At 39.3% G+C, this 18,286-nt stretch overlaps 1 protein-coding gene across 1 annotated transcript in view; it reads right to left on the reverse strand.

The window, feature by feature from the left end:
- The window catches only part of DNAH14 (dynein axonemal heavy chain 14), a 404,178-nt gene that overhangs the window by 27,766 nt on the left and 358,126 nt on the right, over window positions 1–18,286 (reverse strand). Inside the window, exons 79-80 of the mRNA XM_072647720.1 lie at window positions 9,780–9,977; window positions 773–972 (exon numbers count right to left, since the gene is read on the reverse strand). Of these exons, the coding sequence (XP_072503821.1) occupies window positions 773–972; window positions 9,780–9,977 (398 nt within the window). The remainder of the gene's footprint in view (window positions 1–772; window positions 973–9,779; window positions 9,978–18,286) is intronic.

Below are 18,286 nucleotides of genomic sequence, written 5' to 3' on the forward strand. Positions count from 1 at the left end.
TACATAAATGTTAGTATTGTTATCATGACTACAGGCTTGCATAATGCTTTTCATATGTAATCTCACCTGGCTCACAACAACCCTGTGAGATAGGCAATATTTTTATTTCCACTTCACAGATGAGGAAACTGAAGCCTAGAGAGGTTGGCTTGGCCAGTCACACAGTTAGTAAGCATTTGAGAGAGCATCTCAACTCAGGTCTTCCTGACTCCACGTCTGGTACTCTGTCCACTATACCACCTAGCTCCCTCCCCCACCCTGGACCCCCCAGTTATTGTTTAATCACTGCTTATTCGCCAATGGATCTGCATCTTGGAAAAAATATCAGCCCTTCCCCCAAACGTGTCAACTGACTCCTCTCCATGCCTTTAATCCTATGTGACTCATGTAACCAGTCAAATAAGCATTTATAAAGTGCCTACTTATGTATATGTACATATATATAACATATATATACACACACACACACACACGAGGCACTTTGCCATATCTCCCTGGAAGTCATCTATGGGGAAGAGGTTCTGTCTAAAGTGTTTGGGGCCACTTAATATCAGAGGAGCTCTCAAGAAGCACAGAGTTCACTGGGTCCCCTCTCCCTCTGCATGACTGGCCCATCTTTTTTTTCTAGTCATATATCTCTTTGGAGAATGTTATGGCTACTGATTCAACTAACCAAACCATTAAAATCAGGGCCAGAATGCCAAGTACCATAAATTGTTTTATACAACATTTTTGAGCTAAAGACAAGCTTTTTTTCCTCAGAAACTCTTACCCAGTGATTATGTTGGCAATAGCAATTCTTGGTTGCATAGCGATGATAGTGTCAACAAGCTCTTGGGCCTGAGATTCCTGATAAATCCTTGACGTCTGCTGGTGCATTCCAAGGACCTCAGGCAGCTCAATATCCGGGAGGGTTTCTATATACTCCCTACATTCTGTCAGGTTCGCAGAGCCAGGTAGCATTGGATACATCTGTGAATTTCACAAGAATTTCTTAGTTTCCTTCTTACTATGAGAGAGAGAAAGACTTTCAGCACATATGAGAGGGATGTTTTAGCAAAGGAAGAGATGACTACTTGAAATGTTGCCTGAAAATGTTATGCAGAAGTGATATCTCCGCAATTATGGGGTATATGTTTGAGAGCTGGAGTATTTAACCTGGAATACATGAATTTATTTTTAAAGTTGATAACTGTCTTTCATGGCTATATTCCAATATAACTGACTTCTTTTTGCATCTGATGTATTTTACTTTATGCATTTACAGACATTATTTTGAGAAGGGGCCTAGTGACTTTACTGCTGCCAAAGGAGTCTGAGACACTAAAAAAGCCTATTCTGGAGAAACCTTCAAATAGCAAAATTGATTGTTTATTAGGAGGATGTCTAGACAAATTCTGGCATGTGACTGTAATGGAATGTTATTAACCTGTAAGAAATGATGGCCATCAGAATTCAGAGAAGCATGGGAAGAATTCATTGAAATAAGCAGAAGTAAGAAAATGACATATACAGTGACTATAGTAATGCAAATGTTAACACTAATAAATGGAAATGGAATGCTGTATAATTAGAATGACCAAGGCTGGCTTCAGGGAAGAGTTGAGAAAATGTTTCTCCCTTCTGTCAATGGAGAGGCAAGGGATCACAAAAGAATGTGACTTGTTTTAATGCTTTGGTTGGTCCAATTCATTTGCAAGTCAAAACATCACCCTAGTGACATCATGGATCCTCTTCAAGAACAAACAACATTCTGGTTTTGGTGAATTGTTTTTGCTTTTTTAATCTTTGACACAAGAGAAAGCCCACTGGGTAGGAGAGGAGAACATACTTAGAAACAGATTTTAAGACAAAAAGAACATTAATAAAACGAATCAATTCAGCAACAGATAATTAAAACTTTTAAAAAATTAAAGAAGATGGGTAGGGAAATATGGTAGGTGGATTTTTTTTTTATTAATCACTGCAATCAAAGATTAGGATTTGGCTTTCTCCCATACAGATTACAAATTTTCAAGTAAAATTAAATCTTGTAAAATGATATTTTTTCATTATCTATCAATGTTGTCTTATACTTGTGGGAAGTAAAGAAAAATTCCCAATTAGAAGCTGCTATGGGTTGTATATCTAGAGTGTTTGCTACCTACAACATAGTTAGGTAAGTTGGAGTGGTGGATGAGACTGAACAAATTCTGAAACTGAATCTAGGTTTATGATAGCCATATCTTGACATTATTATCATTTAGTCATGAGAAACACTTGAACAAGTAAGATTTCTCAAGATAAAATCTGCTATGATTTGGATGTAGATTCTCATTTTATAAACTTCAAAAAATTATGTCACAATAATGCCTCATTTTTCCAGTATTGTTGGTGGACAAAATATTCTAATTAAACTAATCTTCTAGAGACTCAAAATATATCCTATGTCTGTCTGTCTGTCTACCTATCTATCTATCTATCTCTGCATCTATATCTATATTTAAAGCAGAGGCTTGAGGATTGATCCTTGGGGAACACTCATATTTAAACGAAGAAGGCAGAAGAAGGAACTAGAAAAGATGGCAGAAGAGTTGTAAGTGAAGTAGAAAGACAATTTCAAGAAGGGAAGAGGGTGGTTGGATCAAGTCAAGTCAAGAAGCATTTATTAAGCTTCTGCTATGTGCCAGGCCCTGTGCAAAGACCTGAGGATACAATGAAAGGCAAACATCCCTACCCTCAAAGAGCTCAAAATCTAATGGGGGAGACAACACACTAGCAGTTATGTACAAAGAAGGTATGTACAGTATAAATCTCAGAGAACAGGTCGTAGCATTAAAGGGGATTGGGAAAGACTGTTGCAAATGGTAAGATTTTATCTGGGACTTGAAGTCAGGGAAACCAAGAGTCAAAGATGAGGAGGGGGAGCATTTCAGGGATGGGAGGCAGCCAATAAAAGTCACAGGCAGGAGATGTCGTGTCTTGTGCAAGGATCCTCAAGGAAGCCAATGTCACTGGATCTCAGAGTATGTGGAGGGGAGTAAGGTGTAAGAAGATGGAAAGGTAGAAAGGGACAAAATTATGAAGGGGATACAGACAAAGGATTTTGTATTTGATTCTGGAGGTAGTGGGGAGCCACTTGAGTTTATTGAAGGAGTGACAAGGTCAAATTTGTGCTTTATGATAGCTGAGTAAAGGATGGATTGGGAGGGGAGGGCTTGAAACAGAGAGACCAACCAGAAGGCTATTATGACAATCCATGTGTGAAGTGATGAGGGCTTGTATCAGGGCAATAGCAGAGTCAGAGGAGAGAAAGGGGTATACAGGAGAGACACTATGGAAACATATATGGGCAACAGATTGATATGGGCAATGAAAGAGAGTACAGAGTCAAGGATATCACCTAGGTTCTGAACCTGGGTGGCCATGAAGATGGTGGAACCCTGGGCAGTAAGGGGGAAGTTAGGAAGATTGGAAATGAATCCTCTCCCTCCCTCCATGCCTCCCTCTTCTTCCCCCCCACCCCAAATAGAACAATAAAATGTGGGCTCTTTTAAGGGCAAAATCTGTTTCACAGGTTTGTATTTCTATCTCTAGTGCCTAGTACAGTACCAGGCACAAAGTAGATATAAATCTTTGTTGTTTGATGGATATCTAATCCCTTTTCTACACATCAGTTCTTTAAATGCCAAAGATAGCTGTCGCATCCACCCTTCCTTACTGGTCTTCTTCATGCTAAACATTTTCAGTTCTTTAAACAAATCCTCTTGTGACATGGACTTAAGGCCCTTTATGGTCTGCTTGTTTTTTTGTGGGCACTGGAATTTCCAGTTTATCAAAGTCTTTCTGAGGCCGTGGCTCCCATAACTGAACACAAAACTCTGATGAGGGCAAAATATAATAGACTCTTCCTCCTTTTTAGGGGAAACTGTAAGCCACAAATTGCTCTCTTTATGCAACCCAAGATGGCATTCACAATTTTTTACAGCTATATCACATTTATTATTGACATGATGAGCTTAACAATTCTCCGATCCTTTTCTGACAAGACGTTATTTCACCATATTTCCTCTGTCTTGTGCTTATGAAGCTGATAGTTTTGAACCAAAATTCAAGATTTTACACTTATCCCAACTGAATTTCATCTTATTTATTATATTCAAACTACTGCTATATCCCAGGGGTCAGCAAACAAGAATGAGAGGGCCAAATCCATCTGCCATGTCTGTATCTATATCTATACACATATACATAGATATATATACACATACATACATACGTATACACATACACATAGATGTATATATATAGTTGGTGAGGCAATTGGGATTAAGTGACTTGCCCAGGGTCACATAGCTAGTATGTGCCAAGTGTCTGAGACTGGATTTGAACTGAGGTCCTCTTAACTCCAGGGTTGTGCTCTATCCATTGAGACACCTAGCTGCTCCATGTCATAAATTAAAAATATATATATATGTATATATATAATATATACAAAAATATATAAAATAAAAAATAAGAAAATATAAAAATATATAAATTTTATAAAATATATAGAAAATACATAAAATATATATAAAATGCGTTGGAGAAGGAAATGGCAAACCACTCCAGTATCTTCACCAAGAAAACCCCAAATGGGGTCGTGAAGAGTAGGATATGGCTGAAAATGACTGAACAACAACAAAACCATTATTAGTCATACAGAAATAGGTAGCAGACTAGATGCAGTGTGCAGCTTGTATCTGTTGAGATCTTTTTGAACCCTGAGTCCTACTGTCTAGTGGACTCCCCATCTCTTTCAGAATTGTGCCATCTGCAAATATGATGAACTTGTCATGCTTTTATTTAGGTCATTGATTAGACAGGGACAGGGATTAGCTCTGTGATTTCACTGTTATGGGGAACTTCCACATGAGGATGCTCTCTCAACTGATACAGGTCAGTACTTTTCCTGTTATTTATAGTCTTAGTGTTAAGTCTGAGAGGTTAAGTTATTTGTCCAGAATCATACAGCCAGTGTGTGTTAAGGCAACATTTGAACCCGGTCTTCCTGGCTTCTAGGCTGGCTCTCTCTCTACACTATGCAATGCTGCCTCTCTTTTATCAAGTCACTGATGAAAATATTCAATAGTGTAAGGCCAAGTGCAGATCCCGGGAATCCTTCCCTAGTGACCCTGAAAGTTGAGATTGACTTATTAATGATGCTCTTTGAGTCCAACCATTCAGCCAATTCCAAATTCATTTTGTGTCTTAAGTAACCTTTTACATTTCTTACTGTTACGTACTTGTTCAAGTAGTTATGTCCCCTTTTCCTCTATGCAGTCATTAAGTAAGGTTCTCTATAGATTTTGATCTAGAAGATATCTTCAATACCATCTAATTTTATTTCCTCATTTTATACATGAGGAAAATGTGACACAAAGGAGGAACCCATGCCCAGCACCATGAATCTAATAAATGGTGGAGCAGAAATTTAGAATCAGATCCCTGACTCTAAAAGTGTTCTTTTTCCACGACATTGGAGGCTACACCTTGGAAGCACCCAATAAAGGTTTCTTGAATTAATTTTGCATTTGTTGACTTGTTTTCATATTGCTTTGCATCATTATTTAATTGGGCAATTAGGTGGCACAGTGGATAGAGTGGTGGGCTTGAAGTTAGGAAGATCTAAGTTCGAATCCAGCCTCAGATACTCCTTATCTGTGTAACCCTGGACAATTTACTTAATTTCTGTCTGCCTTATTTTTCTCATTGGTAAAATGGGGATAATAATACCATCTACCTTATAGGGTTTCTGTGAGGATCGCATGAAATAATATTTGTAAAGAACACTTATCGTGGTGCCTGGCACCATGAGATATCTATCTATCTATCTATCTATCTATCTATCTATCTATCTATCTATCTATCTATCTATCTATCTGTCTGTCTGTCTGTCTGTCTGTCTGTCTGTCTGTCTGTCTGTCTGTCTGTCTGTCTGTCTGTCTGTCTGCCTGCCTGCCTGCCTGCCTGCCTGCCTGCCTGTCTGTCTGTCTGTCTGTCTATCTGTCTATCTATCTATCTATCTATCTATCTATCTATCTATCTATCTATCTATCTATCTATCTATCTATCTATCTACCTGTCTGTCTGTCTGTCTGTCTATCTATCTATCTATCTACCTACCTACCTACCTACCTACCTACCTACCTACCTACCTACCTACCTGTCTGTCTGTCTGTCTGTCTGTCTACCTGTCTGTCTGTCTGTCTGTCTATCTATCTATCTATCTATCTATCTATCTATCTATCTATCTATCTATCTATCTATCTATCTATCTATCTGTCTGTCTGTCTGTCTGTCTGTCTGTCTGTCTGTCTGTCTGTCTGTCTATCCATCTATCTATCTAGCTGTCTATCTATCTATCTATCTATCTATCTAATCTATGTATCTATATCATCATATATAAATGATAGTTATTATCATTATTGTTTTATGTTTGTATCTCTTGTTTTTTCTATGAGATTTTGAGATCCTTAATTCAATTCAACAAACATTTGTTAGAAAGTTTACTGATGGAATCACAGGTCTGGAAAAAACCAATTTAGTAAATAATTTATTAATAATTAAATTTATTGATTAATAATTTATTTGCTGCCTACAGAGACTTAAGGGTAGGGATCACGGTAGCATAGAATCAGCAAAGACTTAGGTTGAAAGATTGCCTCTGACACTGAAGATCTCTGTGATCATGGTTATGTCATTTATATTCTCTGGACTTATCTGTAAAATGAAGATAATAAATCCTGGTAGTGTCTTCCCTATATATCTTTGATATGAAGATTAAGTGAAACAATGAATGCACAGGGCTCTATCAGCCTTGAAGAGCCATGTCAATGTCACTATACTTATTATTTGCCCATCTTTAGTGTCTACTCTGGTGTCTGGAAGTGCATTAGCATATAGCTGTCTCTTAAACATTGAACTGAATTACTTTCCCAAATTACATTTCTAATCACAAATGCTTTCCACTAGCTTTTGTTACATGGCCATTCTCTCCAGAACAGCATCATCCACCTAACAGGGACCTCTTGAAACCAAGCTGCCAGGGAGGAAATACTGAAACAAGGATGTCACAAGCCCTAGAAATCTTATTTCCCAATGTACAATTTCCTCACCTTAGGCTAAACAATCTGCTTGCTAACTTCCTAAATTGTAAGAGTAATTTCACAATTTTCAACTAGGCAATAGGAAGGTCGGCTTAATTCATTACAGACTCTCAGTTATCTTTAGAACTGAAATACAAGCATCTTATGGGGGCAGGCATATCCAAGCTGAAAGAGAAAGTTTTGAACTTCCTAAATGAATCTCTTCTTGACAGAACAAGAAGGGGAGATTGAGGGCATTTGGAACAGAAGAATCTGTGGTTTGGTATTCTGCCTGTTTCAGGAGCTTACCCTTCCCCCTTTCCCCACATTAGTTCATCTGGTAGTAAAATACAGATGACCTAGCTTTCGAGCTGATAGGAACTGGAGAGGTCATCTATCCCAACTACCTCATTTTATAGGGATGGCCTGTAAAATGGCCTCAGGAGCAGTTAAGTGACTTGGTCAGGGTCACACAGGGAGTAAGCGATAGGGCCAGGATTCAAACCCAGGTCCTTGGACTTCATGGAATCAGCAGCATACAATCATGTCCCAGGCACTCACTCATACTTCCTCATCTTTGCAAGATGCTTTGATTATAGAAGCTCCATAAATCTGGATTATATGAGTGAGTGAATGAATGAATGAAAGAATGGTGCTGATAAGTGAGACAGAGAATGCATAAAGTCTTGAAAGGAGAATGAAAAAGCTAATGAAAATGGTAATGAAGCTTAGAATTCAAAGATTTCAATAAGATCTTTGATATGTTCTCTTCTAGAAATATCAAGGGAAACCATTGTTAAGAACATAGCTTTGTCTCCCCATGTGACCAACTCTCAGACAAGATGTTTGTTTCATGGCGGAGCAGGGACTTCTCGACCAGCAAGCTCATGATATTGACTTTGAAGCCTTATTCCAAAGATCTCTAAGATGACTCTCCACCATGCCAACATCTACACTAGGGTTTCTTAGCCTTTTTGTATTGAGGACTCCTTTGGCCATCTGTGGAAGTCTACAGACTCCTTCTCAAAATAATGTTTTTAAATGCATAAAATAAAAAAGATATCAATTATATTGAAGATGTAATTTTTCCCCCATCTAACGTCCCCAGGGAAAACTTGGAAACTTAGGTATCTGGCACTCCCACAAATGCTTCAAAATGTGGAATGATTTTATTTACACAGAAAAAAGAGATTATAGCTGAGCCCACGGAGAGGAGAGATAAGACACTGTCATCCCCAATGGATGACCTTCCTCTTTGTCTTGGAAAACCTTTCCATTATTTCTATGATTCCCCCACAAAGTTTTTGACCAAGCATTTAAATCAATGGCTCTTTTAAAAATAAATATTACTTAAAATAAATGCCATACAGGCAAGGAGTCTCTCTTACTTTATTCTAGAGACAATATTCCCAGAAATTATAAACTCCTTGAGGATGATAAGGTTTAGGTCTTATATGTAGTAGGTGGTAAATAAGCAGAATATAAACTTCTTAGGAATAAAGATTACTTCATCCCTTGCACAGTTATTTCTGCTATAACGTGCCATATCTGTTCCTAAAAAAATAAAAAAAGTTCTAGGCAAAAATGAGCAATAAAAACCTTAGGACTTATGGTAAAAATCTTTTCAGTGACACATACAAAAAAAGAGATAAGAACTTATTAAAAATGGCAGCACTACAATAAATAATAGTGGTATCCATGAACTGGAGCTGCTGCTTGGCCTGGGCCCTGGATCCTATAGGCTAGGCTGGCAAAATCAATGGCTATGGACTAAAAGGAAGCTTGTGTGTGTGTTTCTTTTGGGGGAGGGGATGGAGTTGTTCCCTGCCAACTTCAGGCAGCCATGGTAGATGATGGGGTTTGGGGGATGGAGTGTGTGGGTGTGGATTAGCTCTTCTCCACCCATAGATTCTATTGTATTGGAAGGTATAGAATAAATGTGACACTTAACCTTGAAAAAGATCTGAAGTTTAATTGCGGACATGAGCATCCAGAAGACTTGAATCTTGTGAGTTATTGTGAAATATTACAGTTTTTTGTGCTCAATGATTCTTGTTGATGAAATTAAATAAAAGCAAACGTAAAATTTGCATTATGCTGAAATAGTTCCCTAACATATCAATCACTTTGGAATAAATTCATGTTTTCAAAACGTGTTATAGCAGAGTTCATTGTATTTGTGGCCCTAGAGCCTGGCACATAGTAGGTGCCTAATAAATACTTGTTTGATTGAATTATTTGAAAAGGAATGGCGACATTCCAGGTTTAAAGATAAGCTTTTCCTCTAGCAGCCAGGAATCTATCACTGGACACTTAACAGCTTATCTATTACCCTCATCCCCTCATAAGGAAGGTAAAGTGGGCTTAAAGAGAAGAAAGATGATGGAGGAAATGGAGAAGAAATTGAGGGCAAGGAGGGCAGGAGCATTCTAATGTCCAGGGTGAATAGGAGGGTACTTAGCCAGTATCTTCCTCTGATTTGTGTCTTAAAGCATAAATCCTTTATGAGTTTTCTTGTCCAAAGCTTGGCACAATTTCCAATGAGGTATTTATTAAATACTTTTTGATGACAACAATAATGGTGGATAGATGTTAGTAAAAGCCATATAACAAAATTGAGTTAAAAAATTTTTAAAAATTAGGACCATTAGAAAAAAATACATTTCTTACCCCATCAACAGTAAAACTGAAGTCTTCCTTCAACACATTAGGGTTACAAAAATTTTTTAGGAGAGATAGTAAGCAGAGCCTATCCCAGCAATCTGTCACTCGGCCTCCATAAATTATTTCTCCTGTCAAATAATATATTGCTTCCCAAGGAATTTCTAGCTTTTCGGCCAGGAGGATCTCTAACATTTTGATGGTAACCTTTTAAGAAAGAAATTAAGCCATGACTTTCATTTTACTTGACTTTATTTGGATATCCTTTTAAGGGAGTACCCAAAGTTCTCAGAGAGCTTTATAGAGCAGACAATAAGGGAGCAACTTTTGATCTCTGGGGCAGTATACCCTGGATCCACGATGCAGTAGACATTCTGTAGGAGCTTGCCTTGGGTCACTGTTTCAACACAGGAGAGTGGAAAGAGCACTGACTTGGGAGTTACAAAACTTGGGTTCAGATTTGCCTCTGTCGTTGTCAGTTTGACCTCAGGCGATTCATTCTACTAGTCTGGGTCATCGTCTGCTCACCTGATAGGTGAAGGTGTTGGAGGAGAGACAACCTCTAAGATCTCCTCCATTTCAGAAATCTATGATCTTAAACCTTTAGTATTGCTCCACAACCCTGGGAATGGTGCTGTGTTAGCTTGGATGCCAAGCATTTCAGAAATTGATTGCCACTGCCTTTGAGGCACTGACAGACTCCCTTGGCAAAGAAAGGAATATTTAAACAATTAAATAGGAAGCTAGTGGCTCACATTCGTGAATCACAAAGGAGATGTCTGGATGACAATGCTGTTTTTTTTTTTTTAAAGCAAATTGAACTTCAGCATCTTGCACACAAGAACAGCTGGGTGGTTTAAAGAAAAAGATGAAAAATTCGAGAGAAGTGGGGGAGAGATTGAAAGAGAAAGAGACAGAAAAAGAGGAGAGAGACTGAGAGAGAAACAGAGACAGAGAGAAAGAGACACAGAGAGAGCCAGCTGTGGAATACTTGGGTTCAAGTTCTATCTTTGACATAAACTAGCTATGTGATCATAGGCAGGTCTCACAGGGACTAGAATTACACAGGTGAATTGCTGATGTACATCTTTGGGGCTCTCCACACAAATGAAATCCTGGGTCTGGATGTGCCCTCCAACACCCCGGCCCCAAACCAAACCAGACCCCCAAACTATAGTGTTAGTAACACAGCTCCAGCCAACTCATAGAACTCATATTAATTGAGGGTACCAGTGCTTTAAATGACCTCAAAGCATTTAAATTAATTCCAGAAGGTATTCTTTTTTCTCTTCAGATTGAACTTTTAAATAATAGTTTGCTCAAGGTACTAGGCACCTAGGTGATGCAGGGGAAAGAAGACTGGGCCTGGAGTCAAGAGGACCTGAGTTTAAATTTGAACTCAAACATTTATTGACTAAACAACCCCCAGGCAAATCACTTAAACTGTGATTTCCTCAGTTTCCCCAACTGTAAAATGGGGATAATAATAACAAATTAATCTCTCCCAGGGTTGTTGTTGAGGATAAATGAGATAATAAAGTGTTTAGCATTGTGTCTGGCATGCAGATGTTGTTCAGTCATTTCAGTTGTGACTGACTCTTAGTGACCCCATTTGGGGATTTCTTGGCAGAGATGCTGGAGTGGTTTGCTATTTCCTTCTGTAGTTCATTTTACAGATGGGGAAACTGAAGGAAATAGGATTAAGTGACTTGCCCAGGGTCACTAGTAAGTGTCTAAGGCCACATTGGAACTCAGGTCTTTCTGACTCCAGACCCAGTACTCTATCCACTGCACCACCTAACTGCCCCTGCCATACTTAATAAAGGCTTGTTTCTTTCCTTTCTTCCTATTAAGGTAGTTGTCATTATATATACATACATTAACAAGACAACACGGGGAGGTAGAGGCACAGTGGGACATGAGGGACATTTCTGAGAACCAGCCTGAATGTTAAGGTGAATCTGGTTACAACAGGACAATATTTTGTTCCAGAAAATTCACAAATGATTACAAGTTTCATTTAAACAGTACTTGATGGTTGAACAAAGCACTTTTCTCACTATTTCCCTGAGAGACAGGTGATACAAATACCATTAGCCTCATTGTACAGATGAGGAAACTGTCTCAGAAAATTTTAGTGACAACACCTAGAAAGGGTTAAACCCAGAACTCCAACCTAGCTTTTCTGACTCTTCAGTTCAATCTTTCTTCCATTATATCATTGCTACCTTTAAAGTGGATAAATTAGTTTGCTCAGCTATTAACCTTGGAAACAAAAAACCCTTAAAAGAAATGAAAGGCTGTCTGCATGGATCATTTACCAATTACTCTGTTAGTTCAAGGCAATTCAGTACTACTGAAATACTTGAAGCTTATCATTATTTTTGGGAATCACAGAATGTTAGCAATGGAAACCACCTTAAGAATCATCTAAACCAGTAGTCTCTAAATCATATTACTAATAAAGGAAAAGACTTCTTCCTGTTTTCACTAAAAATCCCATTTTCAACAGTGTAGGCATTTTAGTACTATTAATAAAATATTGTTTCATCTTTATCTTATCCTTTTAATTTTTATTATAAGATTTATAATATACAAAATAATCAGTATAGTAGAGCAGGCATATCATTTATAAATAAATAAGATATATCATTTATAAATACCACCCAATCAAAATTCTGGTAGTTATAGTCTATAGACCTCCAGGTCACTCTCCTTCCATTCTCAAGGAGTTCAGTACCTGGTTCACAATTTTCTTCTCCTAGTCCACTCCTACCTTCATTCAAGAAGATTCCACATCCACATTTATTCTAACTGCTCAGGTCCTCCCCCTCTTCCCTTCTTATGACCTACTTCTTCCTCCTTCCTTAGTCACACACAAAGAAGTTATACCCTTGATCTACAAATGTATACCCTCCATGTGCAAGAATTCCCAAACCCCTTTACCTGACCATAATTAATTGACTTTCCTCTTCTCCCTTGGTCATCCTTTACCAAACGCCATTTGTCTTCTGTGACTTCCAGTCCTTTGATGCCCCTCAGTTCTCTCCTAGACTGTCTTTCCTGTACTAATACTCTCTCCTCCCTATCTTGACCCCATTGATGAACCAGGTTGACTCTACACTGTCTTCTTCTCTTGAGTCCCTGGCTCTTTTATCACATCTCTGACTGTACCCTGCCAAGCCTCAGCCTCGAAACACTTCTATCTTCTTCCTTTGCTCCTAGACATGTTGATGAAGGTAGAGAAAATCATTTGACTTCAGATTCAGTACACATTTACATTACACAATTCCAAATGGTCCCTCACTGCTGCTGGGCAATCCTTCTTATGAAGTCACTATCCCACTTTCCACAACAGTTCTTTCAAACTTATTCATCCCTCTTCAAACCTGTCATGGTTCCCCCTTCCCCAACTCTCTCAGTAGAGAATCTTTCCTCATGTTTGACAGAAAAAAACTGAGGTCATTTCTCATGAGCTGCCTCTTCTCTCCTCTTCCTCATCTCACATCACTCAGATGTCTTCTGCCACTGTCTCCTCCTTTACCTCTGATTCACATGAAGAAGTAGCCTTACTCCTCATCATCACAAAGCAAACTCCTCTACCTGCGTAAGAGATCTCATTCCATCCTGTCTCCTCCAACAGATGACCTCCTCGGTCATCCCTGTTCTCTCACTTCAATCTCTTCCTGGCTATTGACTCCTTCCCTACTGCCTACAGACATGCCCGTGTTTTTCCCATCCTCAAATACCCCTCATTTAATATTTCCATTCCTCCTATTACCATCTCTCTCTTCTGTTCTTTGTGGCCTAACTACTTGAAGAGGCTGTCTACAATAAATGCCTCCACTTTCCTCTCATTGTCTTCTTGACCCCTTACAATCTGACCTCTGGTCTCATAATTCCATTAAAACTGCTCTCTCCAAAGTTACCAATGATTTTTTTTTTTGAAGCACATTTTTTTCACTTTCTTTATTTTCCTTGCTTTCTTACAATGTGGATAATAAGGAAATAGATTTTGCATGATTTCACATGTATAATTGATATCACTTTTTTTATTAAAATTTTTTTCTTTTCTTTTTTTTAATTTAAATTTATTTATTTAAGTTTTCAACATTCATTTCCACAAAATTTTGGGTTCCAAATTTTCTCCCCATTTCTCCCCTCCCCCACCCCAAAACGCTGAGCATTCTAATTACCCCTATCAACAATCTGTCCCGCCTTCTAACATCCCTCCCTTACCTTCTCCCCATCTTCTCTTTTGTCCTGTAGGGCAAGATAACTTTCTATACCCCATTACCTGTATTTCTTATTTCCTAGTTGCAAGAACAATACTCAACAGTTGTTCCTAAAACTTTGAGTTCCAATTTCTCTTCATCCCTCCCCTCCCACCCATTCCCTTTGGGAAGGCAAACAATTCAATATAGTCCATATCTGTGAAGTTTTGCAAATGACTTCCATGATAGTCGTGTTGTGTAAGACTAACTATATTTCCCTCCATCCTGTGCTGCCCCCTATTTCTTTTATTCTCTCTTTTGATCCTATCCCTCCCCAAGAGTGTTGACTTCTAATTGCTCCCTCCTTCCACTGCTCTCCCTTCCATCATCCCCCCCACCCTACTTATCCCCTTCTCCCCCACTTTCCTGTATTGCAAGATAGGTTTTCATACCAAAATGAGTGTGCATTTTATTCCTTCCTTTAGTCGAATGTGATGATAGTAAGCTTTATGTTTTTTCTCTCACCTTCCCTCTTTTCCCCTCCACTGAAAAGTCTTTTACTTGCCTCTTTTATGAGAGATAATTTGCCCCATTCCATTTCTCCCTTTCTCCTCCCAATATATTTCTCTCTCACCCCTTAATTTCACTTTTTAAGATATGATTCCATCCTATTCAATACACTCTGTGCTCTCTGTCTCTCTCTATGTATGTGTGTGTGTGTATGTGTGTGTGTGTGTATATACATGTGTGTGTAATCCCACCAACTACCCAAATACTGAAAAAAGATTCAAGAGTTGAAAATATTGTCTTTCCATGTAGGAATGTAAATAGTTCAACTTTAGTTAAGTCCCTTACGATTTCTCTTTGCTGTTTACCTTTTCATGCTTCTCTTCATTCTTGTGTTTGAAAGTCAAATTTTCTTTTCAGCTCTAGTCTTTTTATCAAGAATGCTTGAAAGTCCTCTATTTCATTGAAAGACCATTTTTCCCCTGAAGTATTATACTCAGTTTTGCTGGGTAGGTGATTCTTGGTTTTAGTCCTAGTTCCTTTGATTTCTGGAATATCATATTCCATGCCCTTCAATCCCTTAATGTAGAAGCTGCTAGATCTTGTGTTGTCCTGATTGTATTTCCACAATACTTGAATTGTGTCTGTCTAGCTGCTTGCAATATTTTCTCCTTGACCTGGGAACTCTGGAATTTGGCCACAATGTTCCTAGGAGTTTCTCTTTTTGGATCTCTTACAGGAGGTGATCGGCGGATTCCTTGAATACTTATTTTGCCCTCTGGTTCTAGAATCTCAGGGCAGTTTTCCTTGATAATTTCATGAAAGATGATGTCTAGGCTCTTTTTTTGATCATGGCTTTCAGGTAGTCCCATAATTTTTAAATTGTCTCTCCTGGCTCTATTTTCCAGGTCAGTTGTTTTTCCAATGAGATATTTCACATTATCTTCCATTTTTTCATTCTTTTGGTTTTGTTTTGTGATTTCTTGGTTTCTCATAAAGTCATTAACCTCCATCTGTTCCATTCTAATTCTGAAAGCACTATTTTCTTCACTGAGCTTTTGAACCTCTTTTTCCATTTGGCTAATTCTGCTTTTTAAAACATTCTTCACCTCATTGGCTTTTTGAACCACTTTTGCCAATTGAGTTAGCCTATTTTTCAAGGTGTTATTTTCTTCAGCCTTTTTTTGGGTCTCCTTTAACAAGGTGTTGACCTGCTTTTCATGCTTTTCTTGCATCTCTCTCATTTTTTTCCCCCAGTTTTTCCTCCACCTCTCTTACTTGATTTTCAAAATCCTTTTTGAGCTCTTCCATGGCTTAAGCCCCATTGAATATTTATTTTGGATGTTTGGGATACAGAAGCCTTGACTTTTATGTTTTTCCCTGATGGTAGGCATTGTTCTTCCTCATCTGAAAGGATGGGAGAAGATATCTGTTCACCAAGAAAGTAACCTTCTGTAGTCTTATCTTTTTCCCTTTTTTGGGCATTTTCCCAACCAATTACTTGACTTTTGGGTCCTTTGTCAAGAGTAGTGTATACTCTGGGAATCTGTAAGATCTCAGTTCCTCCAAGGTGGCACAATCAAGCATGTACACTGGTCTGAGAGCAGGAAGTGATTTTTGGGCCCATAATCTTAGCAGTTTCCTCTCCACAGTCACCTGGCCTCCAGTTCGACCAGCTCCCTCAGGACCTCTACACAGGGCTGAGGTAATATTCAGCTCCTCAGTGCCCCCAGGGGTTTTTACGATCCAACAATGTATGCGGGCTGATGTAGGGGCTGAGAACTGCTGCCACCTGCCCGATGTAGCCTCTGTGAGCCACTGCCTGAGGCTGTAGCTATGGGAAGGCCCTTCTCCCTTCCCAGCCAGCTGAAAAAATCTGGTCACTGACCTTTGGCGCCTGTGGGTTGAGGGATCTGGGAACCGCTGCTACTGGGACTGGGGATTACTGGAGATTCTGCCCCTGAAGGCCACACAGCCAAGGCTGGGTTGGGCTCTGCGCTCCGCTCCACATCCTGGTGCAACAGATGTTTCCTGTGGGCCTTTCAGGTCACCCTGGGCTGGAAATCTCCTCCACTCTGTTGTTCTCCACTTCTGCTGCTCCAAAATTTGTTGAGAGTCCCTCTCTACAGTTATTTTATGGGCTGTGTGGGGAAAGCCTGCATTTGTGCATCTTTTTACTCTGACATCTTGGCTCTGTGCCCCCCCCCCCAATGATTTCTTCATTGCCAAATCCAATGGCCTTTTCTCAGTTTTCCTTGACCTCTCTGCAGCCTTTGAGATGGTGGATCATTTTCTTCCCCTTGATATTCCCTTCTCTCTAACTTTTCAGGACACCATTCTCTCCTGGCTCTCCTCCTATTAGCTCTCTCCTTCTCAGTCTCCTTTGCAGGATCCTCTTCCAGATCATGCCCTCTGATTACAGGTGTCTCCTAGGGTTCTCTCCTGGGCTCTCTTCTCTTCTTTCTCTGTACTACTTCACTTGGTGATCTCATCTGTTCTTATGGATCTCTGTGCTAAGGATTCTCAGATCTACCTGTCCCAAACTCTGCTAACCTCCAATTTCATCTCTCCAACTGACTTTCAGACATTTTGAATGAGATGCTTAGTAGTTTTTCAATCATGCTTGACTCTTCATGACCCTATTTCTTGGCAAAGATACTGGAGTGGTTTGTCATTTCCTCCTCCAGCTCATTTTACAGATGAAGAAATTGAGGCAAATGGTATTAAGTAACTTGCCCAGGCTCACATAGCTGGTAAATGTCTGAAGCCAGATTTGAACTCAGGGAAGATGAGTTGTCCTGACTCCAGTAGGCATTTTAAACTCCAAATGTTCAAAACTGAAATGATTATCTTTCCCCCGAAGGCCTCCCCCTTCCTAACTTTCCTATTATCTTAGAGAGCAACACCATCCTCCTAGTCCCTCAAGCTCACAATCTAGGTGTCATATTTGACTTTTCACTATCTCTTACTACATTCCTCTCCCCCCTCGCCCTGGGCATATCCAGTCTGTTGCAAAGCCTTTGCAACATCAAATATATTCCCTTCTCTCTTCTGACATTGCCACCATCCTGGTGGAGTCCCTTATCTCTTTCCCCCTGTACAAATGCAATAGCCTTCTGTGGATCTATATCTCCCCGCTCTAATCCATTTTCCATTCAGTCACCAAAATGATTTTTCCTAGGCATAGTTCTGACAATACCACCCCCCTGCTCAATAAAGTCCATGGGCATCCTATCACCTCTAGAATAAAATGCAAATTCCTCTATCTGACATTCAAAACCCTTCACAGCTCCTCCTATCCTTCCTGTCTACATCTTATTCCCTGTAATGTACTCAGATCCAATGACACTGGCCTCCTGGCTGTTGCACAAATAAGATGATCCATTTCTCCCTTCTGGGCATTCTCTAGAGCTGTGCCTCAGGCCTGGAATGCTCTCCCTCCTCATCTCTGCTTCCTGGATTCCTTCAAGTCCCAGCTAAGATCCCATCTTCCACAGGAAACCTTCCCTAGTCACTCTGAATTCTAGTGTCTTCCCTCTTTTATTTCCTGTTCATCCTGTAGGAAGCTTGTTTGTACATATTTGCTTGTTATCTCCCCCTTCAGATTGGGAACACTTTGAGGGCATGGACCTTCTTGGCCTCATTTTGTATCTCCAGTATGTAACCCAGTACTTCACACATGATAGGCACATAATAAATGTTTATTAAGTCACCCACTAAACCTCAAAACTGCCATAAAACTTTTGATATACATAATACTTACTTGTTAATGTCATATTCAGTGAAAATTCTTTG

This window comes from Notamacropus eugenii, chromosome 2, assembly GCF_028372415.1.
Source record: "Notamacropus eugenii isolate mMacEug1 chromosome 2, mMacEug1.pri_v2, whole genome shotgun sequence".
Lineage (NCBI taxonomy): Eukaryota > Metazoa > Chordata > Mammalia > Diprotodontia > Macropodidae > Notamacropus > Notamacropus eugenii.